Below are 15,470 nucleotides of genomic sequence, written 5' to 3'. Positions count from 1 at the left end.
TTATTTACATCTGATGCTTTTAAACTTTTAATACTAAGCTGAACGTATATAAAAATCTACCACATTGTCAGCAGGCGTAAATTGGCCTAGCTTCCCTGACTTCAATGGCACATCGTCCGTTTACGTCAGTCTAGTATGCTGGCACAGTATATTTCTAGCTGCAGTCAGACTAGCATTAGTACAGCTTTAAGTTGCTGCTTAAAGTTACTACTGCTTAGTATTACAAAGTAGGGAAATATTTGAGTTAAACACTATTTTTATATGAACAAATTAAAACACAAAAACTTTCCCACCAGCAATAGAAGTTTTATATGCCCTCAATACAGCGAGAGTTTCTGACCATAGGAATTGTAAAAACAAATAAATCCAGATTTACCTGAAATCCAAATGCTCCAATAGCACATAGCCATCTAAGGAGGAAAAGAAAATCAATATGCACATGATTCATCTGCAACTTTGTATATTTGCTTGCTGTGCTAGTCACAAACTGCCTGCAGCAACTTTCTAAATATCTTTGTCTCACAAAAGTTGATTAAAACATGATCCCGTGTCGTTAAGCAACCGTTGCAAACTTACATTTGCCCTCAGAATTGCGACATATTACTTGATTCTCTTCTGTGACGTCAATAACATCGAGTTGTTCTCCGGCGGTGATTGGTAAATCAAGTTTTCCTTTGCTTGCGACAGAACAGTGTGCAACTGCTGTGTTGATGATTGTGATTTCCTTATTGTACTAAAAAAATATTATATATATATAAAAATACATCACTACATATTAGGCCCTTTATCTATCTTCTGATCTCAGAACTATAACTATCGAAGATGGAAGTACTTTTGTAAAATAATGATTAAGGTGATTTGGGGGGAGAACTATTACAAGTGTTTAAAGATAGTGAAAACCCAAAGAAGGACAGGAATTCTTAGGGCTGCACACAAAGGAGGATAAATTTAAGTAAATTAAACCACATTTTAAAAAATAAAGTTTCCTCTTAATGCCCGTGTAAGTGTTCAAGACAGTGAGATCAATTACAACTATGGTACAGCCTCCTGGGGGAAGTGATTGAAGTGTCTCATGGGACATTTAAAAATGGACTGAACAACATACTAAATAACGGGCTTTAAGGTGGTACCGTAATCAGATGTGTGCATAGGTTTGATCCAAAAATTCTCCCATTAAAAAACAAAAAAAAACAAAAAAACAAAAACAACCCCCCCACACACACTTCACAACCACACATGACAGAACAAAAATTCTCAGAGGAAACTTAGTCATAACTTGCCATGACACCTTGCAATGATAAGTCTCTAATCCACATTGCAGCTCCTCCCATGGATGGCTGATGTCAGCTCAACTCCTGCCTCTCCATATTAAGAACAGAGGTGTTGCTGAGAGAGATCCTTTCCTGTGCCCTTTGGGAAAGATCTCCTAATTGTGCAGCTACTGGCATCTGTTAGTTTACCATTCCCACTTCCTTCCTAGCAGCAGGACCCTTCCTTCCGAGTGCCTCTCTATTCCCTCCCCAAACAGACTGGCCTCTCCGCTGTGAGAGACACCTAATTTCACCATCCAGAAGACTAGACCAAGTTCCCCGTTGCAGCAGGCAGTTCTTGAATGATGTTAATAATTAAAGCGAATTCATTTGTTACAGAGGACTAGATTCCCAAAGACTCTGCTAGAGCAGAAGCAGCAATCCTACTCTTATAAACCATAGCACGAACTCAGCAGGGCAGCTTATAGCCTACCAAGCCTGTACAGCATTATGGAAAATGTTTATATAAAGGTCCTTTGAATCAGTATCTCCCAGTTTGGTGGGTGCAATCGAGAGGTGGCTCAGGAAAGGGTACCATGTGGGTTAGACTGCACCTGCTGAGTCACTAGAACCAAAAAGCTGGATTAAGGGAGGGAAAGAGGAGCTGATGATTTCTCTGTTCCACCCCTATTCTGGCCCCAGCCAATTCTGAGGCAGCTCTATTCCCACCATCCCCAGCTGGAAAAGATTGTGCGATATACTAGGTTACAAGGGGATTTGTGTGGCCTTTTAAAGGGACTGAACCACAGATCTGGAATATAGGATGCTGCTGACTATCTAGCGTACCATGAATAAAGATTGTTCACTTTCTGTAGTTCATCCTTTAAGTATCGCACATAACCATAGTTGGCCTCTCACACTGCTGATTGTTTTCTTTAAAGAGGAAAGAAAAAGAACACATACCATAAATTTCTCTCTAAATAACTTCTCTTCTTTTGCCACCTTCTTTCTCTTGTCTATGTTATATTTCTTGGCTTTGAAGAAGTTTCTAGAGGAAAGACTGCATCAAGAAGGGAGACATTCTTAGAAGCTCCTTTTTAATCCTTCAGTGAGCGAAGCAGCATGAAACACAGCACAATGCATACAGCAGCACTGAACAATTCTAATTTAGCCTGGAATGAATCATTGCAAGAACAAAGCAAGCGGACTGTGTCAGGGTCTTCTCACAGTGCATATTAAAAACACAAACATATGCAGCTTGGATCAATCTAGGCTTAGTGACAGATTCACTTCACCTGTGTTTTGCATAAAGCTGTGCTTTTTTTTTTTAGGGATACAGTCACGATAGAGCATTTTAAATAGTTTAAGTTAGTAATTTTTATGGAGGTAGGGCAGGAGGAGAATGGGGCAGCTTTCTCCCTTCAGCAATTTCCATTCCCTACCCCGACCCTGCTATTTAAGATTTTATTGGACACTTAAGGCCCTGATCTGCGTAGAGTCCAAATGAAGTCAATGGGACAGAATGTGGGAATGGGAGTCTACATCATTACCCTTTTTAATCAATGGAGAAGCATAGTGCTCTGAAAGCCCCACTTTCCTAGTACACTATCAAATGATGTACAATTAGAAATCAGAAAGGCTACAAAATTAATAAGCCTTTCCAGTCTGAGACTTAAGTGGAGCTATAATAGTTTACACCAGCTCAGGATCTTCCCCTCCACTTGCATTTGAGAGATGTTAAAGATGGTTTGAAAAAGAAATCCAGAATAGTGATCAATTCTGGATCATTAATAAATAGGAAACTATGGAAAAAGGAGTATACCCTTTCCACCTCAATAGCCATTCTAGAACACATTTATTATTAAGTTTTAGTCAATGAAGTTTACCTTTGAAATTCAGTGGTAAATCTCCAGTTAATATTATATGCTTCTATTAACTCAGACGAGGGAATTTTGGGCTCAGTTTTTTTGCAAGGGCTCTCTATAGACTTCAGTGGCATAGGATTAAATGTCCTTTGAGCTTTTAAACACAGGGTGAAATCCCAGCCCCATTGCAACCACTGGCAAAACTCCAATTGTGGGTGAAATCTCGTACCACTGAAGTCAGTCTTGTTTGAGATTAATTTTCTCTAGGTACAAGAAGCGTTGATCCCCATTATTTGGAAAGGAGGGTCATACAGTGTGATGACGATATCAGAATATTCTAAAACTAAAATAAGACACACTTGTAAGTTACTTACCTTCAGCTACTTTCCACCATTCAGTTAAAAAAAATAGGAAATAAGATCCAATATTAGGCAGTTCTTAAAGACTAAGCATTTAAGATCATATTAACAAGATTCTTCATTGATACTTTCAGCCCCTAAAATCTCTATGTCCACGTAACAGAGGAAATCTCATGTTAGTTACATTGCATTTCTTCCTTCAGCCATTACACAAGTCTCAGTAGAAACAGAATAAGAGTGACTGCTAGTCAACATGCTAGGTGATACCTGTGAACGGTCAGCAATGCTTGTTTAAAAGTCCCAGAATATTAGTTGCTATCTAGAGCTGTGCACACGTTTGTATTTGAAGTGAAACTGGAAAGTTTGGGGCATTTCGCTTAAGTTTTCACAGCAGGAAAAGCCAACATTACTGAATGTAGTGTTATTGTGGCCATGTTGGTCCCAGGATATTAGAGAGACAAGGTGCATGAGGTAATTTCTTTTATTGGTCAACTTCTGTTGGTTAGAAAGAGAAGCTTTCAAGCTTACCCAAAGCTCTCACCTTATCTTACATGGTGGGTTAAAGCATCCGTACATCAATGAGCACTAGGGAACTTTTAATGCGTTTCAGCAGGATCTACACAGACAGTTACTGTGCAGCACCCTGGAGGACTAATCCCAGCTTGCCACATGGTACGTGCTTGTGTGGACACTGACTATGTTGTATGCACATCCTAGAGACATCTAAAAAGAGGTAGTTCTTCTGGCCAGTGTTTTCTCCCAGCACAGACCAATCACTGATACTTTGGTCTCAAATGCTTGTTTAAAGAGGTTGTATTTAGGCTGAGGAGCTGTTCCACTACACTGCACAGCATTAGGTAGATATAGTCCTACCTCAACTAGAGAGAAGAGAGGCTACAAAACTTCAGGATAAAACTTTGGGGAAAGAAGGCCCTTGAAGAATTCCCCACTCACACATACACACCAAGGTTATACGTTTCCTTCAAGTCTAGTTTCTGCAAACTTTGGTGGACCGTTTTCATGAAATTTTGCAAAGTGAAAGGATACTCTCTCAGTGTTATCAAAGTCTAATAAAATGCTCTCTCTCAAAGTTTAAATTAACCTTGTACTTAATCGGGAAGAATACATACAATTATAGAAAAAAAGATCTTTCGTTACCTTTCTATATCTTCACTGCTTCTTGTTTGATCTTTATCTTTTGGCATCAGAAATTTTAGCTTCCAATTTTTGTGTTTGTCGTCCTTCTCTCTAGGGGAAAAAAGGAGCAATTGAGGATATTTATAACAATCCTTTTCAAACAGAAGGGCGGCACAAGGATTTTTTATTTAAAGAGATATCGAATTTCACACACCACTGAAACGCAAACACTTAATGCAGGAACCTTGCTGCTTATACCAGTTTACATCAATACTGCTCAATAGTTGAAGAGCAAGAAATGAAGTACATGCTATCTAGTTAAGATTACAGGGAGACATTTTTGCAGAAGGCAAAATGCAGCTACACAAGAGTTGGACTGGGCACATTGGGGATTAAATCCCCATCTCTTATGGATAGTTTCATGAGCCACAAGGAGACAAGGCTTCACTTTACATTGTAGCCAAAAGACAGCACTATGCTAGGGTTCACTTACAACACTTTTAGGATGCCACCTGCCAATTCAGAAACATCCTTTCCTAGAGCACCTGAGCTTTTCCTAGAGAACTCCTATAAATACTGACCCTACCTTGCTTAGCTTATAAAAAGGTACAGTGAAAGTGTCTCTCTGAAGGCCAACATAGTATGCCACAGATTTGTGGAGGAATGTTGCCTGCAGCATAAGAACCTGTTTTGGAGAAATATTACAGTAGTCATCCTCTTTTGTAAAAGTGGGTTACTTACTTTGCATCTTTTTGATCCACATCAATGCCATCATATGCCATGTTTCCTTGGGACACCACCTCTGTTATCAAAACATTCAGCGTAACAGTGAGTCAGAAAACATTCATCTGAGTACGGTATTTGAAACCACTGACTGTAATAAAACTGGGACTGCACCTCGCCTGTCTGAAATGCTATCAATCCAAAGAAACTAAATGTTGTAGCAATGAAGGATTCTCAAGGCAAAAGGAAGGAGACTTCCCCATGAGTAGGCACCGGTGGCTAGGGAGAAAATTAAAAACACCCAAAGACATCTCTAAAAGAGTCATTTGCCTGAGCGCACTGCTCTGGTTGGAAATTTACAGTTCTTGGGATGTAACAGTTGGGATTTCATTCTGCTCTCAACTAGTTTAATGCCATTTAAAAAGAAAATCTATATTTTTTAATGCTAGAAAGGACTATTATGATCACCTATCCCAACTTCCTACATAACACAGGCCAGGAATTTGAACCCAGGTCTCAAGTCCCAGGTTTGTGCCCTAAGCACTGGACCAGACTTTCTAAGGAATTAGCCTCAATTTACTCATGGGACACAGTCAGGCCCTATAAATTATTCTGAGGAATATGGTACATTCGTTCTGATAGGAGGATGAAATTCTAGGGCTCAATTCAGACTCTGTTAAAGTGGAGGCAATCCAGTTGAGTCCACTGGAATCATTCCCATTTGTACCAGATCCAAATCTGGCCTTTTCCCCTTCACGACCCGAAATGGCTTTCACAAAAGATTCTCAAGAACGGTCAGAGGAATCCTGGAGTGCTTTATTGAGCAAGTCAGCTACTGAATCAGTTTACATCTGCGCAAGAATAACCTCGCCTCCATACCCCACCTCAAAACCACAAGTAAAGTGCACACCTATATTAAGTCTTTAAAATTAACACTGCTACATACCAATTTTAGAGCGTTACAGTACACAGTCTATTTTAAAAGAGGCAAGACACCCATACCACCCCTTCCAGGCACATTCCAATGTAATCACACACATACACAGCTTACCTAAGTTTGGTACTGAACTGGACAATATGCTGGAGGGGGCGGTAGGGAGAGAGAGAAAACACATGGAGGAAAAAAAATTAATTTACATACAAACATGTTAAAACAGCTATCTTAGCAGCATGGCAACTGTACCGGTGGCTCAAGGGAAGATTCTACATTGAGGCTCTGGAATGCTACAGGTCTAAGAATAAATTATGTTCTCACGCCCCCTCGTCCCAATGATCCATTAAATCTTTGAAGAGTCAGTCTGTCCTTTTATATTCTGTGTCTCCCTAACATACGTGTGAACATTTTTCAGACCTCCAAAGCTAAGAGGCAGACACACAGTCTAAAATGGTTATTATGGGGACGCCACAATTGAAAGTGCCTTTTCAAAGGCCAGAACATAGAAGAAAGGAAAGAGCTGACACTGGCCAAATATTTCTCCCATACTGGTCAATGAATGCAGCATGCCATGCACCTGTCTGTAAGCTAACATGGAGTTTTATGACGACCTCCTTATTAGGTCTTAATTACAAGATCCACAGCAGCGTTCAGAACTCTTTTCTGTGATACAAGAAGGTATAGTGTGAAAGTTTACGCAACATATGGTAGATCATTAGTATGATCATAATTTAGCAGGTATGGAGCAAGGAGATGCTAAAGAGTGAGGGAACAGAGGAAAGAGTGAGAACGGATTTAAAGAAATGAGGCAAGCATCAGAGCTTTTTACAGAAATAAAAAACCCAAGACCGCCAAAATGATGGATGAGTACCTAAAAGAAGAGAGGACACATACTGTACCTGTGGTTAAAGGCCCACTAAATACCCACACCTTCTCTTTTTAGAAAATGAAGCAGACAAATCAGTTCACGTCCATGTGTGTGTAGATAATATTTTGCACAAGTGCCGGAGTTCAGTCAACTTGCAGCCACTTATCCAACTCTTTCTAAAAGCGGTCTGCTTTCCCTAAATTCAAGTGCTGGATATTAAGAGAAGTTGTGTACATGACAGACAGCTTTCATACTGTAGCTCCCACTACACATTCCCAAAACACAGCTATATTCCTTTAAAGCCAGAAAAAAAATCCCACCAGACATTCTCAGGACCAAAAGAGTATGGCACCATAGTGCACCTGCTTCATCTGACAGTAGGCGTTTTGCAGAGAGGGGTCAAGAGACCTTATGTTCTGCAGCCAACCATCATGCATTCATGAAGTGAGAAACTGACACAAGCCAGCATCTTGAATATGAAGCCAACAGGACTCGAAAGAGTACTAGAAAAAGGTAGACAATATTCCTTCATGTGTCATTAACTTGTTATACCAGAGACTGAATGGTCTCCTCTTTCTGATCAGATACTATTGCCAGCGTGAATGTGAAAGGCAAATCTTCTCCTCTAAGGTACCACCTTTCCCAACCTACAGGTGACACAAGTACACACAGGTCTCTGCGTTGCTAATACCATATTGCTGTGTCTGTCTCCTACAGACATGCAACGTTTTTCAAGGTTTCATCAGCAGTGCAGAGAGAGGAAGTCAGAGCTTTACTTAGCTCTCCACAGAATGTGGTTCAGGTAAGTCATTTTAAAAATAAAGGAGTTGGTTGAGATCAGTGGGTTTTTATGCCAGACTAATCCATGAAGTAGATGGGAGGCTTTCCACGGACTTCAAAATTTCTACTCTGCCGTCCTCCGCCTCTGCCCCAATGATTAGGGTTTAATTCTGTCTCTCAAGGCAAAAAGTGGGGGAAAAGCCATTGATATTGCTGCTCCTAAGAATGATGGATCAGACTAACAGAACCTTGTTCTGACCTCCCACTGATGGAAATCCAGAGTAACTTCCCTGCAGTTATACCATTGTAAATTTGGATCAGAATCAGGCCCAGTGATTTTTGGGGAGGGGGGGGGGAGTCAGATTCCTACTTTCATTACTCAAGAAAGGAACCAAATATCTCATGAGTAAAACAGCTGCCTTAAGAACAATTTAAAAGTCATAGATTAACAGAATGGATGTACTAGTCACATACCCCTAATGGAAAGCATTATCTTTGGATTCTTTAAGGGTGCTAAATAATACACTTACAACACAAGATTTTTTCCCCCTCTTTATGAACTTGAATTTAAGAAGGTTTTTGCCCATCAACTGGAAAAGGAAAATATTAAATCAATTAATTTTTCCTCTTCACTGATTTACATACGTTCAACTTGTTTTGATTACTGGACCACCACCACAACCCAAGCCAATTAGCAGTTTGGAAGGACATAAGCGTCCTCATGCTTCAAGACATTATCCAACCTATGATTTAGGAAGAAACTTGCAGATTATTCCATAATTGATATATTCAGGGTATCTTGCACTTTTTTCTGAAGTGTTTGGTGCTGTCCATTGTGAGAGACAAGATACTGGACCAGATGCACCCTAGGCGTGATCCATTATGGAAATTCCTATGGAACAGCTGGTCATCATAAATGACTTTTTAGGCAGATTTGCCAAACAAGCTATGTCCAGAACTACAAAAAGAAAAAGTGATAGTTTCCAAACATGAACCCAGCAGGAGCTGTTTAGGCAACATTTCTTACCGGCGGTTTTCCTTCATCTTGGCATTCTTCAATTTAGTTATGTCTTTCTTGAAAAACTTCCCAAGTTGCTTTAGTTTTTCTTTTCTATCTGAACTAGGTACGAAGAAAATACATTGGGAAGGAAAAAAAAAAAAAAAAAAAAAGCGTGAGACTTAATGCTGAATGCCCACAAAAGTTGCCATATTGGCAGTGCTAGAGATTATCCTCTATTCAGAAAGCAGGGACTGCACCTTAAGAAGTACTTAGGCCCCAGTCCAGCAAAGCACTTAAGCATGTGCTTAACTCACTGGGGACTACTCACATGCTTAGAGTTAAGCTTAAGTGCTTTGCTGGACTGGGGCCTTCAATCTAAATTCCCTCTTGCATTGGTTTTAGTTCACACATGGGATTTTTCAAAGCCAGTTAGTTACTAATGAAAAAAAAGTCAGTTTCCTCCCCTACCACATTCAGAAATTGAGTGTTTTCGTGGAACTCCAAATCTCGGATAAAAGGAACAGTGCTTTGCTGGGTCCAGTTCCTGGTAGACATTACAGATGGAAGGACAGTCTTGTGGTTAAGGCCAAGCCTGGGAGTCAAACCACCTCTTTCTTTCCAGGCTCCACCACACATCTCTGTCGTGTATGGCCTTGGGCAAGACAAATTCTCTTTATGTCTACAAAAGGGGGAACTGTACTTGCTTATGGCACAGGGGTGTTGCAAAACTTATTTCCCATAGTGGATGTATACTGAGGTGTTTAAGAAGAACCAAGATAGAAGGTACTCGATAAGTAAGTACTAAATACAGCGAGCACAATTCCTTGAGCACTGGCTGCACGCTGTACTGGCAGGAAGACTATCTAAAAGGATGGCCTTGTGGTTACGGCACTGAACTAAGACTCAGGATATTAAGTTTCAATGCCCAGCTCTGCTGTAAACTTCTTTGTCCAAGTCACAATCTATTTCTCCATTTCCCCATCTGCAACGGGAGGATAAGGAAACTTCATTTCTCCTACTATTTAGTATCTATTTAGACAAGGGACTGGCTGTGCATGTATGGCATTTAGCACAATGGACCATGGTCTTGTTTAAATTAAAGGTGCACCTAGAGGCACCAAAGAGCATTGCTATTCCCTCTCTCCCAATCCTCTAGGTTTCAAACTTCCCATATTTTCTCCACACGAAAGATATAAGTTAGGTTTAAACCCAGGTGCAATTACTCCTCACGTCCATAAAGGAGCACTATGCACAAGATAAATAACTCCACATTCTGCTGTATAAAAACCAGACATCAGGTGCACCTTTTAAGCAGTTTTGTGGAGCAATGCCTCACCATTTGCTATAGTCAAGGGCTGAGTCAGCTACACTGTGGAAAGGTGTATGAAGTCTCATTCCACACACAGAGTGATCTTACTGAGCGAATGATTGGAAATGCAGTTAGTAAATGTCAGCTAATGTCAAACAACAAAAATCAATATCCCTTCTACAGTTGTAAAACATGTACTTATATCCAATAGCCAACAGGCACAGTACATAGAAGTGCATTCAGCTGCTTGAAGGCATACAAATGGCAACTCACTCCAGTTTGATTGGATTATAATCCCCATTATGAATATCTTCATATATTTCGTCATACTTGTCTTCTGAAACTTAAAAACAAGACAGATGTATTCACAAATCATTCAATGGTAACAATCTTCAAGGTCTGCTAAACAGAACAAACGGCTCTGGAACAGGAGAACCACTTAGCACTAACTAGGCTATGGCTACACTATGAGCTAGCGGTGGGGATCCCCAGCTCACGTGTAAATAGTCACACTAGCGCACATCTCAGCTAGCATACTAAACACAGAAGTGTGGCTGCCGCAGCACCAGGTAGCTACCAGACTACCAGAACCCTGCTGTCTATGCAAGCTGGGAATCAGACCCCCTAGCTTGTAGCATAAAGTGCAACAAACATTCACAAGAGACTCTTTATTCCCAGATGGAAGCTTGCCACATTGCTGAACGCTCCGCATTGGAGTGGTGCTGATCAATAAAAGAATCTAAGAACACTCATTGTATTTATACATGAGCTAACAGTGGAAAGTTCAACACAGTGCACACGCCGTTCTTTGTAAACTTGTTTTCTTTTTAAAGTGTTAGTGCTCTAGTGGTTAGAAAATGTATTACAATCAGGTGGCTAAAACTGTGCAGTCTAAGGCTTAAACAAATCTTGCATATGAGCTGCAGGGGTAGATTTATTAAGATATCAAAATTCATCCAATGAATGACATTATTAGGATAATATTTGACTAACATGAGATTGCCGTCACATCACACTAGGAATCCCACTAAGAAAAAAAATCTATCACACCACCAGAAAAGTGGTAGGTTTAACGATGGTATTTGTGATTTTGTCTCCCAGTAATATGGATGTGACAACTTTAACTACAATTGCTTAAAATGGATACAGACAGGCGCTTACGGGTGAAATTCATTATAGCAGATCCATATGGCCAAGTGAAGCTTCAACAATATATTGGTGGAAAATCCTGTCCCTGGTTCCATGGGCATGGAGGTTTCCACATGGAGAGGAAACCAGTGCAATTCCGGGCTGGGGGAGGAAGAGGAGGAGGAGGAAGAAAAGAAAGGAATATGGGCAGGTTTTGGAGAGGCCACTCTCAAAGCACTGCAGAGCTATTTAAGGGTTAGATCCAGGATCACCACCGCTATAGAATGCTAAAGTCACAGAGTCTACTCCTGCAGTTAGGCTGCAGTAGCAGCTGCAATGCACAGCTTAGGGGTAAAGGAAGAATTCTTTCCTCATTGTCTTGGCAGAGATCCCAGTGCCCTGCTCACTTTCCTGGGCTGACTGGAAACGTAGCAGAGGACTGGACTGTAGTGTGAGATTCAAGTGCAGCATAGGGCCATATGCAACTCTTTTCTGGGGTGAGCTCCACTCCAGGCACAAGAGGCACCCTTTTAAATGGAGGTATGCCTCAACGTAATGAATGATCCCCAAGTTCAAACTTCCCAACTTTGCCATACTTACAGCTATCTGAAGTGAACGAGCTAAAGGTGTCAGAGGCTTGATTCCTGGAAAATGAAGTATCAAGACAGTTTGATATATCAGTTTACTAGATTGCAGGTTTTAGAAGACATCTCAAAACCCAGTCGTTAGCATGTACTCACACAGCATGCTTTATATCTTCTACATCATCATACACATCCTCTGATGTCTGCATTGGCTTCAGAATCCTTTGGCTTAAAGCCACCATGTCTTCATCTGCTTTCAGGGCACCCACGCACACATAGCGAGCTGAAAATGAAACAGCATCTTGCCTTAGAAGCTCTTCTGATCGCCTACTATCAGGTCAAGGATGATCATCTTTGATGACTCATGTTGGTGTCACAATAAATATGTCAAAAAGAAAAGGAGGACTTGTGGCACCTTAGAGACTAACCAATTTATTAGAGCATAAGCTTTCGTGAGCTACAGCTCACTTCAAGCTATGCTCTAATAAATTGGTTAGTCTCTAAGGTGCCACAAGTCCTCCTTTTCTTTTTGCGAATACAGACTAACACGGCTGTTACTCTGAAACCAATAAATATGTCAGTTGCAGAGGAAGCCAAACTTCCTTAGATCTAGGAGTTAAGAGGGTCTTTGATTGCTCTAAGCTGCTTTGCAAGAAAAGCAAAAAAAAAAAAAAAGAGTCTTAAAGACTTATTTTAGAGATTTACCAGTTTGCTCAGTACCTGAAGCCCTCAACTGTGAAATTTTTCAACTGCAAGAACCAAAATAGGATTTAAAAAAATAAAATAAGATGAGCATTTACTGAAATAAATGAAGAGATTGAATTGTTAGGATCTTTGGAGTGGTTGATATGGTTTAGAGAGTAAGGATTGATAGATTACTTAAGCCTGGGGAATATACCTGCAAATCATGGTAGAAGAAAAAAAAATAAAAAAAAAGTCTCATTTGTGATTTTAGCTGATGTCTATTACACTGAGAACTAGGACAATTAAGTGCGTGAACTGTTTCAGTTAAGTAAAAATATAGACACCAGCTCAACAGACACTCCTCCAACAATGTTAGGTCTAAAGTTGTGCATTTGACCAGTCCAAAAATTATTGGTAAATTTACAAGTATATGTAAGGCTGTACAAAAGTATGGATTTTTTCTGGTTCAAAAGTTGCAGCCACCGTTTGTTGAAGCCGAGGTTTTGGTGTGCTCAGTGCACAACCCATTTGAAAAACAAAAACAGGTTGCCTTTATATACTTGCTTTTAAAATAGATTCACCACCCCTGGGTGCTCACCCACCCATACACTTCAGCACCTTCTTCCAAGGCACGCAGCCTGCCTTCTAAGCAGGGCAACAGCTCAGATATGTCCCAATAGCTCTTGAAGGCAAGCGAGACCAAGAGGTAGCCATACAAATTGGAGTACCGTTGCTACCTCACAAATAGGGGGAAACACCCCCACCCCGACGACCCAAATTTGAGTGCTGTTGCTACCTCATTCACCGATTTGTAACCCCCAACCCCGATCACCCAAATTTGGCTCAGCTGCCTCTGTCATGATGGAGAGAAGCTAGGCCAAATTTGAGGGAATGGTATTACAATCTGGCACACAAGCTTGCAGTGCCAACACCCCTCAAATTTGTGGCAACTGTTAAAAAAAAACAACAAAAAAAAAAAACACAACCCAACAACCACCCTGCGATGTGTGTTCAGAGTTATGGCCCATGATTTTCTTACAGCCTTAAATACTGGTCAAACATTTTAAAGCACTAATTTATTAGAACAACAACAACAAAAAAACCACTAAGACTTTATGTTCTCCAATAGGCTTAGCCTTCGAGAGATACTTATGCCTAATTTCAAAACAAAAGTTAATACAACTCCAGTTCAGTAACTCAGAAAAATATGAAACAATTAAATGGAGTTATGGGGTTTTTTGGTTTGGTTTTGTTGTAAGAAGACGGGCACCATGATGCAAGTCAAAAGATAGGCTGCCACTGCCATCAGGACGTCCTTGCTAGAATGTATTAATATTTGACAGTGATCAAATAATGTAAGTGATCAGTTGACCAGCTTGCCAAGCCTAGTTAGGTCTTGAAGGAGTTTGAAGGAAAAAAAACAGGTTGGATTAAGAAACTTAAGAGACAGAGCCAAAAGCAACTAGTATTTTTAAATGGATGCCTCCATGCTCAGCTGCCACACCAGAAATATGCAACACTGACATTTCTGCCCATATTATGAATTTCATCATAATGCTTCAGAGCAAAATTAACTTCTCACTTTTGGTCTCTCTGATTTTTCAAAAGCACCTAGCATTGGCCGCACTCTGCTCCTATTTACATCAATGGGAGCAGAGATAGGTCAACCTTGAACAATACTAAAAACTCCACCCAAAATTACCTCCAGCCATTCAAGAGATCCGTCATAATCTACAGCTCAATCCTGAACAGTCTCTGTCAATAGCAGCAAAGTTAAGCAGCATGGTTTAAAAATAACATCGCTGTCAGGAATGAATTGAAATAAATTACTTACAGGGAAAGCCAATTTACACTTGGAAGCTACAGAATAAGTTGAAAAAGAAGAAGTATGTTCCCCATTCACTACAAACTAAAGTGGAGTGCGTCTGGCAACTGTATAGCTTAAGATGATAACAGAAGCCCAAACAACGTACTAGCACTTTGGGTCTGCACCATAATGAAGAAAATAAGGGCTCATTCTTTAAATTTTGTAGTCTCATTAGAACTAATCATGCCAGCAAGGGGTGGGGGGTGGAAATTGGCAAACGAAAAACAAACAAAAAAAATTATTTGTATATGTGGTCAATTGAAGCTATTTGGCCTAAGTTTGTGATGAATTTGCCAAATAAATAGTTTCAACCAAAAAAAGCTTACCCTAGATTCACAAGGGGACTTTGGTGCCATTCACAAAACCCAGAGGAGGTGGTAGTAATGAAGCCATCCCCCTTACGCCCAGTAACCTTGCGGTTTGGGCGCTCACCCGGGATGTGGGAGACCCACATTTGAATCCATGCTCTGGAGTAGGATCTTGAACTCAGCTCTTCTCCCTTCCAGCTGAGTGCCCTAACCAACAGCCTATAGCATCATTCTTACTCTCTTCCCCAATGACTATTCAAGGACTCTGGACAAAGTAGAACGGCTTCAACACGACAGACAGAGTCCCACCTCAGAACATCCTTGTGTGATGCTTAGGCCACTTACCTGGTACGTTGGAGACCTGACTTCAAGTGCCAGCTCCAGAGTGGGGATTCAGACCCAGGTTTCCATATCCCAGGTTAGTGCCCTGGTCACTCCATAGAAAGGGGACACCACCAGTTCCAGTTTTGACAGTCTAGCCCTTCATTTCCTTCGCTTTTAACTTAATGCCCAACATAAAAATGCATGGTTTGATATGAAATTTTTCTCTGCTTACTTTTAATTCACTGAAAATTTTTGGTTTTCGTTCAACTCAAACCAAAACTTCCAGAGAGCTGAAAAATCAGTTATTTGCACAACTCTGTTCAACACTCCCAAGTCAGGACAATCTAATT

At 40.5% G+C, this 15,470-nt stretch overlaps 1 protein-coding gene across 1 annotated transcript in view; it reads right to left on the bottom strand.

The window, feature by feature from the left end:
* The window catches only part of FYB2 (FYN binding protein 2), a 48,490-nt gene that overhangs the window by 1,637 nt on the left and 31,383 nt on the right, over window positions 1-15,470 (bottom strand). The window contains exons 10-19 of the mRNA XM_073357582.2: window positions 12,094-12,220; window positions 11,954-11,997; window positions 10,499-10,568; window positions 8,944-9,036; window positions 6,386-6,414; window positions 5,353-5,413; window positions 4,633-4,722; window positions 2,214-2,310; window positions 577-733; window positions 377-410 (exon numbers count right to left, since the gene is read on the bottom strand). Of these exons, the coding sequence (XP_073213683.2) occupies window positions 377-410; window positions 577-733; window positions 2,214-2,310; window positions 4,633-4,722; window positions 5,353-5,413; window positions 6,386-6,414; window positions 8,944-9,036; window positions 10,499-10,568; window positions 11,954-11,997; window positions 12,094-12,220 (802 nt within the window). The remainder of the gene's footprint in view (window positions 1-376; window positions 411-576; window positions 734-2,213; window positions 2,311-4,632; window positions 4,723-5,352; window positions 5,414-6,385; window positions 6,415-8,943; window positions 9,037-10,498; window positions 10,569-11,953; window positions 11,998-12,093; window positions 12,221-15,470) is intronic.

Source organism: Lepidochelys kempii, chromosome 8, assembly GCF_965140285.1.
Source record: "Lepidochelys kempii isolate rLepKem1 chromosome 8, rLepKem1.hap1, whole genome shotgun sequence".
NCBI lineage: Eukaryota > Metazoa > Chordata > Testudines > Cheloniidae > Lepidochelys > Lepidochelys kempii.
The sequence above is the reverse complement of the archived record's forward strand: the minus strand, read 5'-3'. Positions and strand labels throughout refer to the sequence as shown.